The 26,292-nt window shown below is 43.7% G+C and overlaps 1 protein-coding gene across 4 annotated transcripts in view; it reads left to right on the top strand.

Moving 5' to 3' along the window:
* Nucleotides 1–426: 426 nt before the first annotated feature.
* nedd4l (NEDD4 like E3 ubiquitin protein ligase) overlaps nt 427–26,292 on the top strand; it is a 353,057-nt gene continuing 327,191 nt past the window's right edge. For all 4 annotated transcript variants that reach the window (XM_078425166.1, XM_078425251.1, XM_078425340.1 and 1 more), the window contains exon 1: nt 427–760. In XM_078425166.1, the coding sequence (XP_078281292.1) occupies nt 716–760 (45 nt within the window). In that variant the 5' untranslated portion in view covers nt 427–715. The remainder of the gene's footprint in view (nt 761–26,292) is intronic.

Below are 26,292 nucleotides of genomic sequence, written 5' to 3' on the forward strand. Positions count from 1 at the left end.
TTTGCTCCGATCAAAATATTCCACAATTAAATAAAGAGTTCGTGTGCAATTAATTTCGAAAATGGAAATAAACCGAGTCGCTGGACGCAGAGTTCTACCCAGCATTTTTCGTGAATCAAAACCTCAGGCTCGTCTCTGCACGGAACCACATCTTGGTTGTTTCTTGTAAAATGTGGAGAACCCGAAAGATGGAACCCTCCCTCCTGCTACAATCTGCAACATGAACTCTGGAACTTGCGCTCAACCAAACTTGGTGGCGGCGCCCAAGCCGCAGGTCCCGCCCACATCCCGCCTTCCTCCGGCCGCGAGTGGCTGGACGGGTGGCTGCGTCTCGCGGTCAATTGGCCGGCGGAGACGTCGGTCAAGGCGCAGAGCTTGGTTGAGAGTCGAGGGGGTGCGGATGTAACAATGTGTCGAGCGCGCATGTCCCGAGCCTGTGTGGAGGCAACGAATTGTGTTTGATTTTGAAAGGGCAAATTGATTGTTGATCATATTCCGTCACATTATCTGGTGTTTGGTCCGTGCCTCCACTTTGCTGCCGTTTGATTTGCAGAGGTGCTTGCTGTTTTTTTTTTTTTTTGGCGAGCATATATATATTATATAATATATACATATATACATATATATATATATTGGTGAAGCTCGTTCCGTGAGTGTGTGTGTCTATTTGTGCACGACTTCGCAACCCTCCTGTCTCTTTATCCGCTCTGGTTCTATGGCGGCGCAATTGGGGACAATTTATGGACTATCCGACGATGAAGTGAGTACTGTTGGTTGTATTTTTTTTCTCTCTCCTAAATCTTCGTTTGTTGTTATTTCCGATTGAAATGAGCAGCAAACTGCTGCGGAGAGTTTATAACCTGTGTGATGAAAGGCAAGCCCGGCTCCTGGGCTGTCAGCCATTCAGACCTGAATGTCCGGCGCTTTTGTGCATTTCTCCTACTATCTCGGCTCTGAAACGCGTTTTTTTTTTGTTTCGTACGGGAAATTAATGTGGTTTCAGCCTTATCAGAATGACCGGATACAATGTTGATTTCTAATGCTGGAGGCAGAGATAACTTTGTTTTATTTTTGTTCACTTTTGAATCATGTGTGTGTTTCTACGCGTGTTTTATACAAGAGGGACGTTTCACGGGGCAGTGTTGTGTACGTTAGTGGCGGGGGTGAAGTTATGAACTGGACGTGGAGCTGCTGTGTTTAGTTACATAAATCTATTCTGTACGCTGTCCTGTTTGAGGGGGTCTAACGGAATAAAGGAATTGGGAAAACTGTTGGTTCCGTTTTCTTCCCAGGTCCTTTCGCAAATACGAGCAGTTTGTGTGTCATTCAGCAAGATGTGTGTGTGTTGTTAACGTAGACGGGGTTCTGTGTTCATCAAAAGGCATAGATTCTCTTTCCATTTTACATTTGGAATCGATGTAGGTACCTTTTAATCGCGTTGTTCGTTTTTTGGCAGAGCTGTCATTGTATTTTCATTTCCGTTTTAGAAGAATAATATTGGATCTGAGGGGTTTAAAAAGTTTACTCACATTCAAGTCCAATGGCATATCCTGGTCAGCGAAAGAAAGAGCTTTTTAATAAAATAAAACAAATGATTGCAGCAGCAGCGTGCTGCCTTGCAATGTTCACTGGGTCTTGGCTGTTTCGGGTAGCACTTCTGAGCAGATATGCTCCGGTATGCTCCGTGGACAACTTTAATTACTGAGCAATCGCATAACTTGTGTGGTTTCACATATTGGATGTACTGCGTGTGCCATTAACGGTGCACGACGGACCAATGTGCAATATATTTTGAAGCCAGTTGCTAAATGTTAATATTTGCTGCCGAGTGACTCAGTAGAAATTCTAGAGCTCGGAGCTGAGACACATTAGGGATGCGACAGGCGATTATTTGGCATGCGATTGAAGGGTGACCACATCAGAGTCAGCAAAGTAGAATTTCTGGAGGGTTGTGCGGATGCATAAGAAGTCTAGTATGGAGCTGAAGGTGAAGTTAATTTTGAAATAGAATCCTGGCTGGATCTGAGATCATTGCTGGTCTATTAGCACTGAGTGGAAATGCAGTATTTACGATTCTTTTACTCGATCTCTCCCTGGACTAAATACATTTACTGATTGTGCCAGGAAAAAAAAGCACCATTCACAAAGATTGCATGTGACTGGATATATCATGGGTCTTTCTCATACCAGCTGAATTCAGATTCCATCTTTTGAAGTGAATATGGTTTAATTCAAGAGAATTTTGTGTTTCCATTTGACATGATAGAGGCTCTCCCTTCATCACCTAAGCTCTACTCACATTTCATTTCTTCCTGTATTTACTATAAACGAATAGGACTGAAAGCGCATTACATATTCTATTTAATTTTTCCTTGAGTAATTTGCTAAATTTTACTGTCTTTAACTTTAAAGTTGATTTTGTATATCTAACTTTTCTTCATGGGTGATTCAAGATAATTTCATGATTGACATATGCTTTTATTTTCCTATATTGCTCGCTGTGGGCAGAGATACATATGTTTGAATGTACTACCACCTTTTGCGTCATTCTCCTTTGACTCTGAATATTTCCATGAGTTGCTTTGGGTGATTGGACTGTGAATATATTAAGGATAAAATTGTGATGAAGCATCGAATAACTGGAGACATGTTATGGAGAAGGTTTGAAGTAACAAGGGGCTCTGGTCATGCCAATGTTAAAGTGGAAAAATGTGTAGGAAGGAACTGCAGATGCTGGTTTAAACCGATAGACACAAAAAGCTGGAGTAACTCAGCATCTCTGGAGAAAAGGAATCGGTGCCGTTTCGGGTCAAGACCCTTCTTCAGACTGAGAGTCAGGGGAGCTGTGGGTTACTCACGATGTGTTGGCAGTTGAACAGTGCAACTTAACAAAATAATTATGGATGAAGAAAATCACTTAGCTTTCAAATAGGATTAAAAAAGTGCTGGAAATATTCAGCAAGTCAAGTTGCTTCTGATGGGTTGTCATTGATATAAGACATTGACATTGATTGGATGTTCTGTAACCAATATTTTCTGTTCTTTTAACTTTCCAAAACCTGCAATATTTTGCTCCTGAATCATTTAGCCAACGTTTCATCTAAAAAAAAACATAGCACAAAAAGTAAGGAAATTTGTGTTTGGTAGATTATTTCTTTGTTGTAACAATGCTTCTTGGCAATAAATCTTATACCGTTGGAAAGCCTGTTTATTTCCCTTTTAAATGGTGCCACATTTGTAAGGAACATGCATTTGTGGGATGAGCAGCAGAGCTGAGTATATGGGATGCGCCCATGAAAAATTTGCCAAATCTTCTCTGCCAATGCCAAACAGCTTATTCTGCTGTTGCTATTGACTCTTGTTTTGAGCTTCTGGTACCCCCAGGTGCTGACAATCAGGTGCCTGATTGGCACCTGATTGGCAGCATCTGTGAGCATGGGCCCTGCTACAGTGGTCAGTAGGTGTCTGCTCCAAGAATCGGCATGCCACGTTTGACTGATCTGGATCGGGCCCGTGCGATCGAGCAACTTCAAGCTGGTGTTCCGCAAAACCAAGTTGCGGCATTATTTGGAGTGAGCCCTAGTACCATCTCCAAAGTGAAGGCCAAGTTCCATTAACGGGGGATGTCAGAGACAGGCCGCGAAGTGGGCGTTCCAAGAAGACGACACCCGAAGAAGACCATTTCCTCACTCTGTCAGCACTTGGGAACCGTAGGCTGTCTTCTACAGATTTGCAGTCAAGGTTTGCAGGACGATATGGCCGACAGCTCTCTGCCCAGACAATTCGGAACAGACTGCACGCATCCGATCTCCGGTCTCATAGGGCTGCCAGGAGGCCTGCCATGACTGCCCTTCACCATCAGGCCCGTTTGCGCTGGTGTCGGCAACACGTGCACTGGAACCTGAACATGTGGAGGAACGTTATGTTCAGCGATGAGTCCAGATTCTGCCTACGGCAGTTGGATCATAGGGTCAAAGTGTGGAGAAGACGCGGAAAACGCTATGCTGATTGCTGCACCGATAGAGTAACATCTTTTGGTGGAGGCAGTGTGATGGTGTGGGGCGGCATCTCCCTCACTGGAAAAACGAGGCTTGTCATCATTGGAGGCAATCTTAATGCAGAGAGATATCGAGATGAGATTCTGCAACCAGTGGCAATCCCATATCTCCACAGTCTGGGACCGAACACTATCCTCCAAGATGACAATACTCGCCCCCACAGAGCAGGGTTTCTCAGAGACTACCTCCAGAATTTGGGAGTGGAGAGGATGGAATGGCCTGCCAGCAGTCCTGACCTCAACCCCATTGAACACTTGTGGGATCAGCTTGGGCGTGCTGTTCGTGCCAGAGTGACCAACACAACAACGTTGGCTGACTTGCGACAAATGCTGGTTGAAGAATGGGATGCCATCCCACAACAGTGTGTGACCAGGTTGATGACCAGCATGAGGAGGAGGTGCCAGGCTGTTGTGGCTGTGTATGGTTCTTCCACACGCTACTGAGGCTCCTATTTATTAAATGGTTAAATTGCCAATATGTCTTTTCTTCAGACTTCAATCATCCAATCCACCAAACAACACCGAACAAGAGTCAATGGCAGAATAAGCTGTTTGGCATTGGCAGAGAAGATTTGGCAGATTTTTCATGGGCGCAACCCACATACTCAGCTCTGCTGCTCATCCCACAAATGCATGTTCCTTACAAATGTGGCACCATTTAAAAGGGAAATAAACAGGCTTTCCAACGGTATAAGATTTATTGCCAAGAAGCATTGTTACAACAAAGAAATAATCTACCAAACACAAATTTCCTTACTTTTTGTGCTATGTTTATATGAACGCTCTCTGCCGATGCCACATCAGGTGCTTTTGAAATTCATTCAGATTTTTATCCTTAGCTATTCTGTATGGAGGTCCCATTTTAAAGTGTTTCGCACTGATTCACTTTCTGATTTCTCGCACAATGTCATGCTTTCTTATTTAGGCTTGTGCTTCTATTACTTTTCCCACTGTTTAATAAAATCATGTTCTAGAGTTATCTCTGTCCATATTGTTCAGGATGTGATGCCACCCGTCTTTCCGGGTGAAAACACTATTGGAAAATGCCTTAATTCTTGCACAAATGTTGCAGTAGTTCACTGCACTGCATTGGGTGTCTGATTTGTCCCAGCCATGTTACCATTGAATTTCATGTTCAATTTTGTCTTCAGGTGTAGTTGTGATTGTCCAGAATAAGCTAATGTCTTGTATATAATTAACAAAGTAGATTTTTTTTCCAGCAATTGAGCTGTTAATGCCTAGTGCAGGACAGCTTGTATTTTAATCTACACCAGTAAATGTGATCTTTAACCAACCTGATCTCCCAGTGGCTGAGCACTTCAACTCCCCCTCCCACTCCCAGTCTGACCTTTTTGTCATGGGCCTCCTCCCGTGTCATAGTGAGGCCCACCGCAAATTGGAGGAACAGCACCTCGTATTTCGCTTGGGCAGCTTGCAGCCCAGCAGTATGAACGTTGACTTCTCTAACTTTAGATAGCTCCTCTGTCCCTCTCTTGCCCTCTCCTTCCCAGTTCTCCCACTGTCTTCCTGTCTCCACCTATACCCTTTCTTTGTCCTGCCTCCCTGACATCAGTCTGAAGAAGCGTCACCCATTCCTTCTCTCCTGAGATGCTGCCTGACCCACTGAGTTACTCCAGCATTTTGTGATACCTTCGATTTATACCAGCATCTGCAGTTATTTTCCTACACTGATACCAGCTTCAGGAGCAGTGATCATCCCACTCCATCTATTTTGTTTGGCGCAATTTCAGTGAATGGTTTGTTTCTCTTTTGTGGAATTGTTTTATGGAGATATTTGTATTATGGGTAAATAAATGACTTAAAAATAAAAAAACTTACATAATTGAGTTGTGGATTTAAGCGCAAGAGTAACAATGGAAAAGCCCCCTGTATCTTTGCAGAACTCTTTGATTTCATTAAGTTTACCTCAAACTTCCATCCTGCCCTCAAATTCACTTGAGCTATCTCTGACACCTCTCTCCCCTTTGTTGATCTCTCTGTCTTCGTCACAGGGGACCAACTATCGTCAGAAGTTAACTGTAAACCTAACTGCTCCCACAGTTATCTGGACTACATCTCATCATACTCTGCCTCTTGCAATGACACTATTCTTACCTTTAATTTCTCTGTCACTGCTGCAACTGCAGGAGATATAATGCCAAAGGTAGGCACAAAATGCTTGAGTAACTCAGCGGGACAGGCAGCATCTCTGGAGAGAAGGAATGGGTGACGTTTCGGGTCGAGACCATTCTCTCTCTCCAGAGATGCTGCCTGTCCCGTTGAGTTACTCCAGCATTTTGTGTTTACCTTCGATTTAAACCAGCATCTGCAGTTCTTTGTATCTACGGAGATATAACACCTGCCCCTCTACTTACTCCTTGCATCCATCTGGGGACCCCAGCAGTCCTATCATGTTCATGTGCACCTCCTCTAACCTAATTTACTGCATTGAGTGGCCTGGTTTACATTGGCGAGACCAAGTGTGGACTAGGTGACCGTTTTGCCAAACAATTGCACTCAGTCCTCCAAGGCCTCCTGGATCTCCTGGTTGCTAACCATTTTAACTCCCCTTCCCATTCCCAAACTAATCTAATTTGCAGTTTCTCAACTCCCTTCGACAAGCCCCATTGATTGCAATATCAATACCCAATTCCTAAAACGGATACTTTGAATTCTGCATGGGTAATAATAATAATAATAATAATAATAATGCATTACATTTGTATAGCGCTTTTCTAGAAACCCAAAGACGCTTTACATATTAGATATAACATATTAGATATGTTATATGATATCATGATATGATATATAACATATATGATATATAACATATATGATATATAACATATTAGATATAACATATTGGATAAAGGTTATCAGGCCGAGAATAGAGCAGTGTCATGGATGTTCCCAAAGCCTGCTTGAGAAAATGTTATCTCCTGATGGGAATACCTGCCCCATGCCCACTCTTAAGGGGAGGGGTATTTAGGATGGTACAGCAAATCTCAACCCCATGCACACACAAGCACTGGGTATACTTTAGAAAGAGCTCCCCACTGCACAAGTCTTGCACTTGCACCAGGCACCTCTTAACCTGTCTGAGGACAAGTTTGAGGTTCACACAATTACTGAGGAGATGTGACAAAATATCTCCGATAATTCTCAACACTGGTGTTCTGCTAGGATCAGGCCCTTATTATACCACCTCCTAATACACTCATGACACGGTGATCAAAATCTACTCCAACTCCATTTACAAGTTTGTAGATGATGCCAAGGTAGTTGTCTGGATCTTGAATATGGTGGATTACAGGAAGTTGATAACGAGCTTGGTAATATGATGTAAAGTTATTAATTTTGGGAAACGAGGTGGTGTACAAACCCCAGTCAGCTGAAGTGGAATTGGTTGAGAGCTTGAAATTCCTAGGTGTCAATATTACCAATACTTTTTCCTGGTCCAACCACATTGAAGCAATATCCTAAAAAACACATCAATGCTTCTTCTGCATCTTCAAAAGATTAAGTAAGTTCAGCATGTATATTGAATAGCTCTGACCAGCTTCTTCAGATGCACAGTCGAATGCATCCTATTGGGATGCATCACAGCGTGGTTTGGCTGCAGCTCTGCCCAAGACTGCAAAAAATTAAGGAGAATTGTGGATGTAGCCGTGTGTATCACACAATCCGAGTGTATCACAATATAAGATTATTAAGGGATGGACACGTTAGAGGCAGGAAACATGTTCCCAATATTGGGGGAGTCCAGAACCAGGGGCCACAGTTTAAGACTAAGGGGTAGGCCATTTAGAATGGAGATGAGGAAAAACTTTTTCAGTCAGTTGTAAATCTGTGGAATTCTCTGCCTCAGAAGGCAGTGGAGGCCAATTCTCTGAATGCATTCAAGAGAGAGCTAGATAGAGCTCTTAAGGATAGTGGAGTCAGGGGTATAGGGAGAAGGCAGGAACGGGGTACTGATTGAGAACGATCAGCCATGATCACATTGAATGGTGGTGCTGGCCTAAAAGGGGCCGAAAGGCCTACTTCTGCACCTATTGTCTTTTGTCTATAATCCAGTCTACCCTTCCTTTCCCCAGCACATTTCCCTCTCCCTGCCCTCTCCATCACCCCCACCGCCCCCCATCAACAATCTACACCGCTGTGAAAAAGCCAACGTAACCAAGGACAACATACTTCAGTCCTCTTTCCCATACGGCAGAAGATATAACAGCTTGAACGCGCGCACCATCAGATAACAGAACAACTTCTTCCCCATTGGTATCAGGCAACTGAATGATTCTTTCATAAGTTAGGGTGTAGTCCCGATCCAACGTGCCTCATTGTGGCCGTGCACTTTTTATGTTTTCTGTCCTGGCTGTGCAACATTAATGCCATAATGCTATAACACTATATTCTACACTGTGGTATTTCTCTCTTTACACCACCTATTGTTCTTGTGCAATGGCTTTATTGTACTCGTGTACCATATGATTTAACTAGATGGCAGGCAAACAAAGTTTAGTTTTGTGTATTATTGCCCCGTGTAGAGAGGTACAGGGAAAAGCTTTTATGTTGCCTGCTATTCAGTCGAAGAAGAGACTATACATGGCAACAATCAAGCTGTCCGCAGTGTACAGATAAAGGGTACAATAGTTAGTGCAAGATAAAGTCCAATTAAAGATAGTTCAAAGGTCTCTAATGAGGTAGATACTCTAGCTGATGACAGGCAGTTCAGTTGGCTGATAACAGGTGGAAAGAAACCATCCCTGAATTTGGAGGTATGCTTTTTCATATTTCTATACCTCTCGCCTGATGCGGGAAGAGGGAGTGACTGAGTTGAGACCGGTCCTTGATAATATTGGTGGCTTTGCTGAGGCAGTATGAAGTGTAGATGGAGTCAATGGAAGGGTGGTTGGTTTGTGTGATGGTCTGGGCTATGTCCACAATTCTCTATAATTTCTTATAATCTTGTATTGAGCCAAACCACGCTGTGATGCATCCTGATAAAATGCTTTCCACGACACTTGCAGAAGCTGGTGAGGGTTCCTGGCGACATGCTGGAAGTAGAGGTGTTGGTGTGCTTACCTTGATCATAGCTTCGATGTGGCTAGTCCAGGACAATTAGCTGATGACATTTATTTCTAAGAACTTTAAACCTTCGACCATCTCTACTTCAGCACTATCAATGTATACTGGGGTGTGTACTGCTTCTTTTCCTGAAGTCGGTCACATTCTCCTTTGTCTTGTTGACATTGAGGGAGAGGTTGTTGTCTTGACACCAGGTTACGAGGTTCTCATTCTGCTTCCTGTACCCAGTCTCATCATTATTTGATATTTGGCCCATTACAGTGGTGTGGTCTGCGAGCTTGTAAATTGAATTGGATTGGTATTTAGCTGCATGGTCATGAGTGTGTAAGGAGTACAATAGGGGGATGTTGAGGTTTATTTTAGAGGATGATTTTGTCCCCAATCCTCACTGATTGTGATCTGTTGGTCAGGAAGTTGAGGATCTTGTTGCAGAGGGAAGTGCTGACTGCCAAGTTCTATGAGTTGGAGATGAGCTTGGTTGGTATAATGGTGTTAAAACTAGAGCTGTCGTCTCTGAATGGGAGTCTGACATTGGTGTCCTTCTTATTCAGGTGTTCCAGGAATGAGTGTAGGGCCTGGGAGATGGTATCAGCCATGGATCAAGGTTTGTTGTTTGGCTGGATTTAATGTGTGCCATAACCAGCCTCTTGAAGCACTTCGTGATGGTGGACGTCAAGGCCACCGGATAGTAGTCATTAAGGCACGTAGCCTTTCTTTTCTTTGGCATTGGGATGGCGTCGTTGAAGCAGGTGGGTAGAATGAAGTAGGGAGAGATTAAAGATGCCTGTGAACACTCCCACAAGTTGGTCCGCGCAGTTCCTAAGGTCATCTAAGGGCGTGAGGGCCTCATAGATGACCAGGGACAGTCTCCCTAGTCCTCACCCGTCAGCCACCTACAGCACACCTCATTGAAACTTACCGAATAGTGAAAGGCTTGGATAGAGTGGATATGGAGAGTCTAGGACTAGAGGTCATGATCTCAGAATTAAAGGATGTTCCTTTTGGAAGGAGATGAGGAGGAATTTCTTTAGTGGTGAATCTGTGGAATTCTTCGCCACAAAAGGCTGGGGAGGCCAAGTTAACGGATATTTTTAAGGCAGAGATAGATAGACTCTTGATTGATACGGGTTCTGGGGCAAAGGCAGGAGAATGGGGTTGGGAGGCAGAGATCAATTAGCCATGATTGAATAGTGGAGTAAACGAGGGCCTGAATAGCCTAATTCTGCTCCTATCACATGACCTTACGACCTTATAATCCCCCGACTGTTTTGCCACCTCCAATGGGATTCCACCACTACCCACATCTTTCTACCTCCCCCGCTTTCCAGAGAACATTCCCTCTGCAACTTCCTGGTTAACTCTTCCCTTCCCACCCAAACCACCCCCTCCCCAAGTATTTTCCCCAGCAACCGCAGAAGATGCAACACCCGTCCCTATACCTCCTCCCTAGACTCCATCCAAGGACCCCGTCAGTCCTTTCAAGTTAGGCAGAGGTTCACTTGCATCTCCTCCAACCTCATTTGCTGTTCCAGGTGTGGACTCCAATATATCAGCGAGACAAAACGCAGGCTCGCCGATTGTTTCGCTGAACACTTCTGCTCAGCCAACCTGGACCTACCTGATCTCCTGGTTAATAAACACTTTAACTACCCCTCCCGTTCCCATACTGACCTTTCTGTCCTGGGCCTCCTCCACTGTCAGAGTGAGACCCAACCCAAATTGGAGGAACAGCACCTCATATTTCACTTGGGCAACTTACAATCCAATGGTATGAATATTGACTTCGCAAACTTCAAGTAACCCTTGCTATCCCTCTCTCTCCATCCCTCCTTCATCCTAGTTACTGTCATTACTGACATTACTGTCCTGATTAAATGTTACTGATTATATAAGAAAATAACTACAGATGCTGGTACAAATCGAAGGTATTTATTCACAAAATGCTGGAGTAACTCAGCAGGTCAGGCAGCATCTCGGGAGAGAAGGAATGGGTGATGTTTCGGGTCGAGACCCTTCTTCAGTCTGAAGAAGGGTCTCGACCCGAAAAGTCACCCATTCCTTCTCTCCTGACATGCTGCCTGACCTGCTGAGTTACTCCAGCATTTTGTGTATAAATGTTACTGATTGTATGCTCGTTGTAACCTTCCCCATAGCTAATAATGATCAATTGTACCTTTTCCTTGTTTTCACACCTTACCTTTCCATATCCTTCTCCCCGGCTCTCAGTTTGAAGGAGGGTCTCGACCCGAAATGTCACCCATTTCTTCTATCTAGAGATGTTGCCTGTCCTGCTGAGTTACTCCAGCATCTGTCGTGGGCCCCGTCCGAGCACATTGACCCAATCTCAAAGAAAGCATCTCTGCCTTAATTTCCTCATGGGTTTGAGGAAATTTGACATGTCACCAAACTTCTACAGGTGCATGGTGGAGTGCCTACTGATTAGTTGTATCGCATCCTAGTTCAGTAATTCAAATGCTCAAGATTGCAGGAGGCTGCAGAAAGCGATGGACATTGCCCGCCCGGTTCATCATGGGGATTGACTGTCTAACCAAAAAATGGATCTACAAGAAGTACTGCCTCAAAAAGGCAGCTAATATCATCAAAGATACTTAACATCATGACCACAGATGGGCACAAAATGCTGGAGTAAATCAGTGGGTCAGGCAGAATCTCTGGAGAAAAGGAATAGGTGATGATAATATTTTGGGTTGTAACCTTTTCTTCAGACTGGAAGAAGATGCAGGAGCCCAATGAACCATGACCTCCATGTTTAAGAACAGCTTCTTCCCATCAACTATAATGTACAAACCTAATGATTACCCTACCTCAGCACTGAATTACTCTGCCCTTTGTATAAGATTACGCTACTTAAGATGAACTCCTACTTTGTACTATTATAGTCTGGTTACCCAGTTCAACTGATAATTTATTGTATTATTGTTGATCGTATATTTGTTTCGTCATTGTGTTGATGTGCCTGTGAAGCTGTTGCACGTGAGAATTTCATTGTTCCATTCCCGGTGTATATGACAATTCACTTGGCCATATCAGCCATCTGAGAATCCATTAAACCAGAGGGTCTCGACCCGAAACGTCACCCATTCCTTCTCTCCCGAGATGCTGCCTGTCCTGCTGAGTTACTCCAGCATTTTGTGAATAAATACCTTCGATTTGTACCAGCATCTGCAGTTATTTTCTTACACAAACCAGAGTTGGAAGTGAATGAATAGTGTTGTTGCTTCATAGTGCCAGAAACTTGGGTTCAATCCTGACCTTGGGTTCTTTGGTGGAGTTTGCAGGTTCTTCATGTGACCGGGTGAGTTTTCTCTGGGTGCTCCAGTGTCCTCCCACATCTCAAAGACGTGCGGGTTAGCGGGCTGATCGGCCTCTGTAAATTGCCCTCAGTGTGTCGGGAGTTGATGCAAAAGTGGGACTTGCCCACAGTGACCAACATATCCCATTGAAACTAGTCCCACCTGCCTGTGTTTGGCCCATCTCCCTCTAAACCTATCCTATCCATATACCTGCAACCATGAGTCATGTCATTTGAAAAATCAGTAGATGCTGGAAATCTGAAACAAACACAGGAAATATTGTGAAACCTCAGCAAGTCAGGAAGCATATGTGGAAAAAGGAGCAGTCAATGTTTGGGTTTGCATTCCTTTATCAAAATGTCTGTATATTTTTTACAAAAGTTTGCAAACCAGAAACTGTGATGCTTTCTGTTCCACAGTTGTAGCCTGACGAGCCGAATTCCAGCCTTTTCCCTTTTTGTTTCCATTATTTCATGTGCCTTGTAACCACTTGTTGCAGCTGCCTGATAATGTTTTTTGCCATTTAGGTACAAGAGCACATAGATTGTTCTGTACTTTGTTCATCAGCAATCTTCATGCACTGAGATAATGAGGCTGCTTTTAAATTCCTCTGACATTCTGTTTGTGGACTTTAGCTCTGCTTTTAACACTATTGTGCCAGAGCTACTACACTACAAACTCTCCCAGCTGACTGTGCCTGAACCCCTCTGTCAGTGGATCAGCAACTTCCTGATGGACAGGAAGCAGCATGTGAGGCTGGGAAAGCACATCTCGGACCCGCAGACCCTCAGCATAGGAGCTACTCAAGGCTGCGTACTCTCCCCTCTCCTTTACTCTCTCTACACCAACGACTGCACCTCCACAGACTCCTCTGTCAAGCTCCTCAAGTTTGGGGATGACACAACCCTGATTGGACTGATCCAGGATGGGGAGGAACCTGCCTACAGAGGGGAAGTGACACAGCTGGCGTCCTGGTGCCATCGCAACAACCTGGAGCTCAATGCTCTCAAGACAGTGGAACTAATTGTAGACTTTCGAAGAGCTCCCCCTCCCCTCCCCCCACTCACCATCAACAACACCATAGTCACATCTGTGGAGTCATTTAAGTTCCTTGGAACCATCATCTCCAGGGACCTTAAATGGGGGGCCACCATTGACTCCACAGTCAAAAAGGCCCAACAGAGGAAGTACTTTCTGCGGCAACTGAAGAAACACAATCTGCCACAGGCAATGATGGTCCAATTCTATACTGCCATCATTGAGTCCGTCCTCACCTTCTCCATCACGGTCTGGTGTGGCTCAGCCACCAAGCACGACATCCGGAGGCTGCAACGGATCGTTCGCACAGCTGCGAAGGTTGTTGGCTGCAACCTTCCCCCCATTGACAAACTGTACACTGCAAGGGCCAGGAAGTGAGCGGGCAAGATCATTTCTGACCCCTCTCACCCTGGCCACAAACGCTTCGAAGCACTTCCCTCTGGAAGGTGACTCCGGACTGTCAAAGCAGCCACAGCCAGACATAAAAACAGTTTTTTTCCCACGAGTGATAGTTCTAATCAATAACCGAAGTCTGTAGTCTCTTTTTTGCTCTGGTTTATTTTCACCCACATGTTTAGAGTGTAATGTTGTATCCTTATTGTTTTGATGTGGTTATGCTTTATTCTTAATTGTTAACTGTATGTTTGTGTTGTCACTTGTGAGCGGAGCACCAAGGCACATTCCTTGTATATGCATTCTTGGCCAATAAACTTATTCATTCATTCATTCATTCATTCATGATCTCTCACTTGCCCAGATTAAATTCTATTGCCAAGTTTTCACCCACTTGCTTAATCTGTATGTATACTGTTGCAAAGTCCAAATATCCTCTTTGCAACATGTCCTCCGACCAAGTTCTGTGTCAAAGGTAAGCAAGGGTACTTTACACTCTGCCTCCTCCTCCTCCAGGTTGTACTGTACAAAATTGGTGGCCAAGAACTGATCCTCGGGGCACCCAATCTGCTACTTTCTTCCATCCTGGAAAATACATATATTCCAAATCTATCTTCCATGTGATAATCTTCAATCCATGCTAACGCATTTCCTTTAAAACCGTGCAATTTTATCTTGTGCACCAGCCTTGTCTGACTACTGGTCTTATGCCTACTGAATATCTATCTACACTATATCTGCAGGTTTCTCTCTGAAGATTGAATTGTGTCATCTTCGAGGAACTCTTGCAAATTTGACGCTTAATTTGCATTTCATGAACTACCATTGGATCAATTTGATTACCTTAGTTTCTCGAAGTGACTAGCTATTTCTTCCTTGATGAGAGACTTCAGCATCATGCTAACAACAATTAATAAGCTATCAGGCCAAAAGTTGCCTTTTGTTTTCCTCCCTTTTAGAATAATTGTAATGATGGCGGATGTTTTAGTCTGAAGCAAATTTGTGAACTCAATGGGTGTTTGGGGAAATAGGTGGTTTTGTGGTACCTGTGGTCTCCATTCTAAATTTTTATTTGTTTGAATTGGAAGTCTCTGTGGAATATAGTGTGATTAGAATTTGTCTCTCCAGAACAACGGTCCAGATCCCTGGATGCTGGTCTATTAACTTCACCACTTTATCCTCACTCTAACAACGAATGTGGAGTTGCCCATATTTTACATGCAGAATCATATAACCCAGAAACAGGCTCATCAGCTAAATGTGTAAGAAGGAACTGCAGATGCCGGCTTAAACAGAAGGTAGACACAGAAAGCTAGAGTTACACAGTGGGACAGGCAGCATCTCTGGAGAGAAGGAATGGGTGACATTTCGGGCCGAGACCCTTCTTCAGTCTGGTTAGGGATAAAAGAAATGAAAGATATCGAAGGTGATGTGGAAAGATAAAGAACAATGAATGAAAGATATGCAGAAAAAGTAACAATGATAAAGGAAACAGGCCATTGTTAGGTGAAAATGAGAAGTTAGTGTGATTTTGGTGGGGGAGGGAGAGAGAGGGGGGAATGCTGGGGCTACCTGAAGTGAGAGAAATCAATATTCATACCACTGGGCTGTAAGCTGCCCCAGCGAAATATGAGATGCTGTTCCTCCAATTTGCATTTAGTTTCTGACAATGGAGGAGACCTAGAACCGAAAGGTCTGGAGGAATGGGAAGGAGAATTAAACTGTCCAGCAACCGGGAGATCAGGTTGGTTCAGGCGGGCTGAGCGAAGGTGTTCTGCGAAACGGTCGCCCGGTCTTTGTTTGGTCTCGCCGATGTTTGAGTCCACATCTTGAACAACGTATACAGTAGATGAGGTGGAGGAGATGCATCAGTTAAATGAGTCTGCACTGAACATGAAGCAGTGAGGTGACTCATTTGTACATTTGCCAATCCACATTAAAGTGCTTCGTTGTTGTGTCACGTGATTTGCCATCATTGAACAAGCGTCCATTGCTGTATATGAATTGATCTTTGCCTGGTTAATTTCCAAATTTACGATGAGTATAATTTATGAGCTCCCTGCTGTGACTGTGAAGTTTGTGTTTGTTTATACATCTGTACCATATCACGGCAAAATTAATTACTCCTTGCAACTTGTGTATGGAAGTTTATTTGTAGGCAGTTTCCTGCTTAAATCAATGGATCATTGATTAGCCATATGCCCACCGATTATGGCTCATTAAACCCTTACAAAAGCTGGTATCAACATCATGAATGTTCCAGATTGTTGTAAAAACACATTTGGTTCAGCAACACGAGGGATCAATCAATAGTCAATATCAATAGTCGTTTATTTGTTACATACACATAAATGTGTAGTAAAAATTTGGGCGGCACGGTAGCGCAGCGGTAGAGTTGCTGCTTTACAGCGAATGCAGCGCCGGAGACTCAGGTTCGATCCTGACTACGGGTGCTGCACTGTAAGGAGTTTGTACGTTCTCCCCGTGACCTGCGTGGGTTTTCTCCGAGATCTTCAGTTTCCTCCCACACTCCAAAGACGTACAGGTATGTAGGTTAATTGGCTGGGTAAATGTAAAAATTGTCCCTAGTGGGTGTAGGATAGTGTTAATGTACGGGGATCACTGGGCGGCACGGACTTGGAGGGCCGAAAAGGCCTGTTTCCGGCTGTATATATATGATATGATATGAAAATGAAACATTACCCGCAGTTGAACAATAAGACCAATAAGATTAATCAATAAAAATGCAATAACACATACAATCACAACTAACACCAAACAAAAAGAAACATCCATCACAGTGAGTCTCCTCCAGTCCCTCCTCACTGTGATGGAAGGCCAGAATGTCTTTTTCTCTTCCCTGCCGTCTTGTCCCGCGGTCAGGCTGTTGGAGTTGCCACGTCGGGGCGGTCGGGGCTCCCGATATTGAAGCCCCCGCTGGGCGGTGAAAAAAAATCCCGCGGCCTATTTCAGGCCGCGCCGGATGGTGAAAGGTCCGTGGCGGGCCGACCCAAGCCCCGCGATTCGGGGCGGGCGGACACGTTGCCTCTGCCGCCGGATAATTATAATAATAATAATATTCATTTATTGTCATTGCAACGAGTACAACTAAATTAAAAAATAGCCAATCCTGACGGTGCATAAAAACATATATGCAATAAATGCAAAAACAAATAAATACAATTATATTAAGTACAAAAGTTTTAACAGTGTTGCCTAGTGCAGAAGGTAGTGGAACTTACCTTGAACTTGTCTTGCCTACGTGTGACTCCAAACCCCTCAATGCAGTCGACTCTGCCTCCTCGTTAGGAAAGGACAATAAATATCAATATCGCCAGCAACACAAAAGTGAAAACATTGTGGAGGTGGTGGGGGGGGGGACGGGGGGGGGGACACAGAGTTCGAAGTAAATTGCTTGTGGAATAATATTGTAAGACATGGGGAATACAAGCTGATGCATACACTGAAGCATTGGTAAATTTCCAAATGTTTCTATTGACACCACTCCATTTATGCTCCGCAGTCTATTTTGAGCTGAAAATAAGCTGCAGGCACTGGTCTACTATGCCAATTCCCAACAAAGATAAAGGCTGTCACACGAATCGTGATCAGTGCAGCAGAGTACTGTGGATCTGCCCAGCTCCGTGGCCAGATGAACGAGTTGTCTGAGAAAGTTTGGCCCAGTTCCAGTACCTCATCAATTTTTGTCTCTTTAGGGATTCAGTTGACTCCAAACAATTTGATCACTTCCTCCTTTTATCCTATCCCCAAGGAGGATACATGATATGAGTTATAGAAATATAAATAGCAAGTGCTGAAGTGTTCAGCAGGTCAGACAGCATTTGCGAAGGGAGCAAAATGTTCAAATTTCAGGGATAACCCATGATCATATTGCCAAGTAAGTTCAAGTCAAAGAATCATTACAGCCTTTTGGTCCACACAACCTGTGCCAATCATCAAGTGTCCATCTCATCCCATTTTCCAGCATGTTGACCTGTCACCTTCTCAGTCTTGGCGGTTCAAACATGTCTAGATAATTCATAATAGGAGCAGAATTAGGCCATTTGGCCCATCAAGTCTGCTCCACCATTTGATCATGGCTGATGTATCTTTCCCTCTTAACCCAATTCTCCTGCCTTCTCCCCATAACCCTTGTCACCTGTACTAATCATGAACATATCTATGCCTTAAATTATCCATTGAATAACACTGAAATCCTGTGAGAGTATCTACCTCCACCACCTCTTGTACAGTACTCTTGAGCATCACTTGGAATTGAGTGCCAGATCAGCTCTGAGTACTGCTTTTCCTTCTCGGTTATCTTATTGTTTACAGGGTGCTATGGTTACATATTCTGTTGTACTGCTGAAAGTAAGAATTTCATTGATCTGTCTGGGACATATGGCAATAAGCCCCTCTCAACTCCTCAGAAAAAGTAGGATCATGTACGTCTTGCAAACTAGCAATCATTCAAGCTCTATATTATGGATATAACTTGTATGTCATCTGCACAAGTTTTAAATTCTTTAAATCTATCTGTGTCCTAATAACCACTATTGATTTCTGGTTTTCCCAATGCGGCACGGTAGCGCAGCGGTAGAGTTGCTGCTTTACAGCGAATGCAGCGCCGGAGACTCAGGTTCGATCCTGACTACGAGTGCTGCACTGTAAGGAGTTTGTACGTTCTCCCCGTGACCTGCGTGGGTTTTCTCCGAGATCTTTGGTTTCCTCCCACACTCCAAAGACGTACAGGTTTGTAGGTTAATTGGCTGGGTAAATGTAAAAATTGTCCCTAGTGGGTGTAGGATAGTGTTAATGTACGGGGATCGCTGGGCGGCACGGACTTGGAGGGCCAAAAAGGCCTGTTTCCGGCTGTATATATATATATGATATATGATTTGTTCTGTTCAAAATTGTAGATTTTTTAATGTATTTTTTCATGACATGGCTATTTTTAACGTTCTATTTTTAACATTCTCTCCTCAACTGCAACTTCAACTTTGAAAACATATTTTCTTGAAGCTTTTCTCCCTTGCTCTATCATTTAGTGTCTCCAAGCAAGACTTACTCTTTGTCACTGTTAAGCCTCCTTTAGACTTCACTTTAGACTTAGCGATACAACGTGGAAACAGACCATTTATCTTTTAAATGTTGGTATAGTCTGCGCCTCATCTGGCAGTACTTTCCATAAACTCACCACCCTCTGGAGAAAGTTTCCCATTAGATTTTCATTAAATATTTCCCCTTTCAACTTAAACCAATGCCCTCTGGTTCTTGTGTCAGAACGAACTGCGGATGCTGGTTTAAATCGAAGGTAGACACAAAATGCTGGAGTAATTCAGCGGGACAGGCAGCATCTCTGGAGAGAAGGAATGGGTGAAGTTTTGGGTCGAGACCCTTCTTCAGACTCTAGTTCTTGATTCCCCTACTCTGGGTAAAAGACAGTGCATCTACCCTATCTATTCCACTCATGATGTTGTACACCTCTATATGATCACCTCTCATTCACCAGCACTCCAAGGAATCCAGTCCCAGCCTGCCAATCTCTCCCTCTACTTCATGACCTCTAGTCCTCGTAAATCTTCTCTGCACTCTTTACAGCTTCAGTCCTTTCCCTTCTTTAAAGACACACAAATGATATGGTACAATGGACAATAGGTGCACGAGTAGGCCATTTGGCCCGTCGAGCCAGCACCACCGCCATTCACTGTAATCATGGCTGATCATTCACAATCAGTAGCCCGGTGAAGTGCCAGAGTCTAATTTTGGTACGTGACATGTCAGAATAATATATGGCTGGAACAGATGACAACAGTTGAGAGGAAAGTGGATATGGTATGGGAAAACTCTCACGTGTATGGGGATGATAATGTTTTAAATGTATTTTGCTCTATTGGATAATGATGGGGATTAGTGGGTTGCAGAAATCTAGATGTTGAAGGTAATGGTCGGTTGAATAAAGGTTACCAGCGTGGAGTGTACTGGAGCAGTTAGCTCTACGGGAAACAAAAGCTGAGGTTAAGGAATTATGAGCATGAATTTTGATCTGAGAATGGAGCAGATTTGGCTTTTAATACTGACTAAAAAATACAAGGTAGTTCTTTGCATTTCACTGTCATCATTATCAAAGTGAAAGTGTGGGTTTCAGAAAGCTGATCATATCTGACATGAAACAATTTCAAAATTCACCCATGCATTGCAAATTGGTCCTAATGCCATATGCTATCTGACAGGACAATTTAAGCCAGCAAAGATAATTAAATGAGCATGTTAGAATCCCCATTACCTTCAAAAGGCTATGAGAGGAAGTTTGCTTCCCTTACAAGTAACATCCCATGTGCAGTGGGCACCAGCAGCCTTAAACATTGCATATTTGAAATTCTAAGGAAGAAATGTGTGCTCTGATTGAATGCCCTCAAATTATATTTACATTGTCAGCAAACTAAAGGAGCTATTCATCAACTTGAGGAAGCAGGGTAGAGTGCATGTCCCTGTCAGCGTCAAATGGTGCATGATGAGGGTGTTGTGGGAACTGCAGATTGGTTCAACTGACTGATGAGACAGGTTTGTGAGGTGGTGTTTCCGACATACTGCTTGGGTTCCCCTTACACATGGACATAGCTTTCAGCATCTTAAGTGTTATTAGTCACGCATGTTTAAGCATGTACGCTTAAGCTTCCTTAGGCCAAAAGAAGCAATTACTAGTCACGTTGCTTCTTTTGGTCCGAGGAAGCTGAAACGTGGTTGAATTTTTCCCTTAACCGCTCTGATAGTTTTTTCCTGTGACAGGGCTTGGGATAGTGTTTGTTTTGCGATTCTGGTGTCAGGCATATGGCCTACCCAGTGTACCTGGGACTGCAGTGCTGGAGATGTGGACCGAAGAGGATACTGATACCAGTTTTCAAATCCTTGAAGGGAATTTGGAAGATTTTGTGGATATCGCATTGGTGTCTTTCCAGTGCCTTGAGGTTGGATTTGTATTTGATGGCATGTGGACGAGTGAGAGGGGATTTGATTGAAACATTGGAGATCCTGAGGAGTCTTGACAGTGTTTCTTTTCTGATGGGAAGATCCAGACGAGCAGTAAGTGTTTAAAAGTAGTGGCCCAATTAAGGCAAATGAAGCAGTTTTCTAATCAGTGTGCAGAGGTTTGAGGTTGAGTCATCATTGTATCGAATGAATTATAAATTCATTACATTTTGGGGTAATCTTGAGAGGCCATGTGGCTTCCTCTTAATTTGGCTGTTGAAAGTTAATGTGCAATTGCTGGTGTAAAAAAACAAATGACGGAAGAGAGAAGATGCATTTGGTGAATAACTACTTCCTTTTTAGCGACTTGAAGAGTCTCTTCCATTCGTGATTTTTATCTCCACCAAGCTCTCCCCTTCTTATACCACTTTGCAATGAAGCGATTTGTCTTTTTGTCACTTCACTTTCCACCATCCCGGAACCTAGATACTCTGTCCAGGTGAAGCAGCTTCTTCCAATTGTGGTATAACTGCATATGGTATCAACATTGTCACCTTCTCTCTTTTGGGTAAGTCGAAACACAGATTGAGCCTTCATTTTGCTGAGCACCTGTCTTCAACCCCCGTAGGTGACTGTGAGTATCTTGTTGTCAGACGCTTGGAATGTCATGCCCACTCGAGGTCATTGATCCGTGCTTGGACTGTTATAACAGGGTCCAATGTAAATGAGGAACAATGCTTCATCATCCATTTGGGCACATTGCACCCTTCTGGACTTTCTACAAATTCAACTTTGAGCGACTTGGCCATAGCAGTTGGATGCTGTGTGTGTGGAATTTGCTTGTTTTCCTTGTCACTGCGGGGATTTTACAGGGTCCTCTGGTTTTCTTCCATATGGTTGACTAATTGGCTACTATGTTTCCCCGGTGAGGGGGAGAAGGAGACATGGTGTGTGTGTGGAGGGGCAGGGGGGGGGGGGGGGGGGGGGAAGAGGGGCGTGGTGGTGGGTGGTGGGCAATGAGGTAGAGGAATTACATGGTTGATGGGGTAGTAAGAGGAAAAAAAGATAAGATTGGTGTAGATAGGTGCTTGACAGTCACCATGGAGATGCCAACTTTCCATGCGGTGCAACAATGATTGTTTGGTCTCCGTGGCACTGGCACAACTGGCAGATCTTTTGTCTCATAATGCCAGAGGTTTGGGTACAATTTTGACCTCTGCTGCTGTCAGCGTGGAGTTCGCACCTTGTCACCTGTTTATCCAAAGCTCTTAAATTCCAACGGGGTCTGGGTTGGTTGGCTGGCCACGGTAAACGGTTCCCGGTGTGTACGTGACTTGTAAGAATCCAGAAAGTACTTTTACGAAATTGTATTAATATCAAGAGACTGCAGTTGTTGGAATATTGAGCAATAATAAACTGCTGGAAGGATCAGCAGGTCAAGTAATATCTGCTGAGTTTTTCCAGAAGTTTATTATTTGGCATTAATGTAGGATTAGTGTAAATGCTTGGTTGATGGTCTGAACAGTTTGTGTTTTCTGTCTGACTGTGCCTAGTTATATAAGAGATATTTCACTTAACCTATTCATGCCTGCCCCAATTCTCTCTGCAACTTAAAACCAATTTGTTTATTCTCTTTTCCATTTCTGACCAAGGGTCTTTGCCCTGAAATATTAATTATGTTTCTATTTCCACCGAAGCTACCTGACCTCCTTGGTGTTTGCAGCATTTTCTGTTTATGCTGGAATTGACCTCTGATATGATGTTTATCATTAACTAATTCGGATAATGTTATTTTGTCGTTCAACAGAACCGACACAATGAATAATTTGATTTTCTTTTCAATGAATGCTGAAGTATATCTGTAAATTATTTGGTTGATATTCAAGGCATGAACAGAACTAATACGTGGATTATGTCAGAAATTGTTTGACTTTCTTTAATTTTATGTTTATTGATAGTTATTTTTAAGGGATATAATCGGCTGTGAATTTGAATTATTTTATGTTTGCAAGTGGATATACAGTAAAGAATGGAATCTCGCCTGCCATGTGTCTTTAGGGAATAAAAGCACGACTGATTTCTGTACCATGGTCATAGAGTCATAGAGTGATACAGTGCGGAAACAGGCCCTTCGGCCCAACTTGCCCACACAGGCCAACATATCCCAACTAGTTCCACCTGCCTGCGTTTGGTCCATATCCCTCAAAACCTGTCCTATCCATGTACCTGTCTAATTGTTTCTTAAACCTTGGGATAGTCCCAGCCTCAACTGCTTCCTCTGGCAGCTTGTTCCATACACCCATAATTGTTCAGCAGTAAAATGTGTCAGTTATCTTCTGACCACAATGACGAAATACAAACAATCAATTTATTTTGCTTGTGTTGTAAAGCCTCTAAAAGTTGGGAGATTGAGTTTATTATTAGAGAATTTTGTGAAGTACTTAAAAAAAGATGCACAGTTCTTTGCTTTTCCCAAAGGAGTTGTTAAAATACATCATTGACTTCAGTAAATTGTGTTTACGGAATGTGAGCCATTCAATGAATGGTCACAATTTTGCAATTAAGTTCAAAGAAAAATTCAAAAGTACCTGAAAAGCATATTCATAATGCTGAAGGTGGTGAGTGTATAGAATAAGCTGCCAGAGGAAGCTTTGGAGGTCGGTGCGATTACAATTTTTTAAATAAAATTCCTATTCAAGTTAATGAATAGAAAAGGTTTTGAGGTTATATGGGCCAAGGACAGTCAAATGGCACCACCTTGGATAGACATCTAATTCTGTGTGGAGGAGTTGGGTTGAAGAGTCTGTTTCCATGATGTACAACTCGATAAACTATGCGGCTGTGTTTGTCTTGTGGATTTATTTTTAAACTAACAATGACATGTGGATTAAAAGGTGGAACTAAGAAATATGAGAGGCAACATTTAGACTGCTGGATATACTCTTTGGGTCAGGAATGAATGGGAGGTACAAACGTGCAGGGAGATTACAGACAAGGGAACAAATAGAGGGCAGATAATTGGGTATTTAATCATCCCAATGTAAACAGTGATATTAATAGTATTAAGAGAGAGGGGAAGTAGAGTTTCTCATATCTCCATGATAATTGTCTAGAGCAGTGTTTCTGGTTCAAAGAGGAGGAAGGTTTTGCTGAATCTGTCTGTTGGATACGAGGTTGGTAAAGCTTATCTAGAGGTTTGGTAGGGGAACACACTAAGGTTGCTGTGGGAATGAACTGCAGATGCTGGTTTACACCAAAGATAGGCACAAAATGCCGGAGTAACTCAGCGGAACAGGCAGCATCTCTGGAGAGAAGGAATGGGTGACGTTTCGGACAGATGTGTCTACATCAAAGTTAGTGATCCTTACGTCAGAAAATTTAAAGATTAGTTAAGAGAAAGAAAAGAGGCAATCCAAAATTAGTTAACTGGAGGAAGGCTAATTGAATGGGGTGATAGTAGTTCTGTTTCATACAAGTCCCATTCATTCAGTTGTTGCCTTGTAACCTACTCTTCCTCACCTGCCCATTAAATACACTAATCTCCTGCCACCCTTATACTAGAGTGAAAGATAGTCAAAGAGTGATACAGCATGGAAACAGGCCCTTCGGCCTAACTTGCTCATGTCCGACCAATATGCTCCATCTACACTAATCTCGCCTGTCCACCTTTGGCCCATATCCCTCTAAACCCTGCTGATCAATGCACCTGTCCAAATGATTTTTTAAATGTTTCAGTAGGAAAATAACTGTAGATGCTGGTACAAATCGAAGGTATCACAAAATGCTGGAGTAACTCAGCAGGTCAGGCAGCATCTAGGAGAGAGGGAATGGGTGACGTTTCGGGTCGTGACCCTTCACAAAAGGGTCAGGTCGATCAGGTAGAGTTTACCTGGCCAGGTTGATCAGGTAGAGTTTACCTGGCCACATCTTCCCATCTCCTCCCCTTTCTGCGTTCCACAGAGACCGTTCCCTCTGTAACTCCCTGGTACTCACTAGGGCCTCCTCTATATCCAGCAGCTCTGCTCTTGCTCCCCCTCCCCCATTCGTAACAAGGACAGAATTCCCCCTTGTCCTCACCTTCCACTCCATCAGCCAGCGCATACAACAAATCATCCTCCAACATTTCCGTCACCTCCAATGTGACCCCACTACTGGCCACATCTTCCCATCTCCTCCCCTTTCTGCGTTCCGCAGAGACCGTTCCCTCCGTAACTCCCTGGTCCACTCGTCCCTTCCTACCCAAACCTCCCCCTCCCCAGGCACTTTCCCCTGCAACCGCAGGAGATGTAACACCTATCCCTTTACCTCCCCCCTCGACTCCATCCAAGAACCCAAACAGTCTTTCCAGGTGAGACAGAGGTTCACCTGCACCTCCTCCAACCTCATCTATTGTATCCGCTGCTCTAGATATCAACTTCTCTACATCGGCGAGACCAAATGCAGGCTCGGCGATCGTTTCGCTCAACACCTTCGCTCAGTCCGCCTTAACCAACCTGATCTCCCGGTGGCTGAGCACGTCAACTCCCCCTCCTACTCCCAGTTTGACCTTTCTGTCATGGGCCTCCTCCAGTGCCATAGTGAGGCCCCTGGAAATTGGAGGAACAGCACCTCAAATTTCACTTTGGCAGCCTACAGCCCAGCTGTATGAACATTGACTTCTCCAACTTTAGATAGTTCCTCTGTCCCTCTCTTCCCCTCCCCCTTCCCATTTCTCCCACTGTCTTCCTGTCTCCACCTATATCCTTTCTTTGTCCCGCCCCCCTGATATCAGTCTGAAGAAGGGTCTCGACCCGAAACGTCACCCATTCCCTCTCTCCTAGATGCTGCCTGACCTGCTGAGTTACTCCAGCATTTTGTGATACATTTTAAATGTTTCAGGTGCCTTTTAAATATGAGTTTAAATGTACTCCTGAGTTTACATTCAGTTTAATTATTTTGTTGTTAATTCTCATTCATTTCCCTCCAAAATGACTGCCAGTAGCAGCCAAATGCAGCCTCGGTGTCCCCAGGGTTTTCACGAAGAGCAGACTGTACATTGACTTCTACAACACGACTGAAAGGTGCACCTCCAGTGGTGCAGCATTTCATCGGCGCTGCACTAAATATAGATTTTTGTACTCGTCTTGAATGGGGGCATAAACCCCCAGATGGGGGCGTGGGCGGAGGAGGAGGAAAGGGTAAAAATGGTATGAATGCAACCACAGATGATACTGTTGTTGACTAATTAGTTGAAGTTGATAGCATTGTTACTGATAATTTTATCATCCACTTGTGTGGGTCAGAAAGCTGATGGGGTTGATTGAGATAATTTTGCATGAGAAATTCCTTGTCCAACAATATGACAAGTGTTGGGTTTCTTGATACAAGAAAATCGTTGTCAAAGGTCTCGGCAACTGATTGATTGAAAGACAGAATGTTTATAGGCCCTTCTGCCTA

This window comes from Rhinoraja longicauda, chromosome 1, assembly GCF_053455715.1.
Source record: "Rhinoraja longicauda isolate Sanriku21f chromosome 1, sRhiLon1.1, whole genome shotgun sequence".
NCBI lineage: Eukaryota > Metazoa > Chordata > Chondrichthyes > Rajiformes > Arhynchobatidae > Rhinoraja > Rhinoraja longicauda.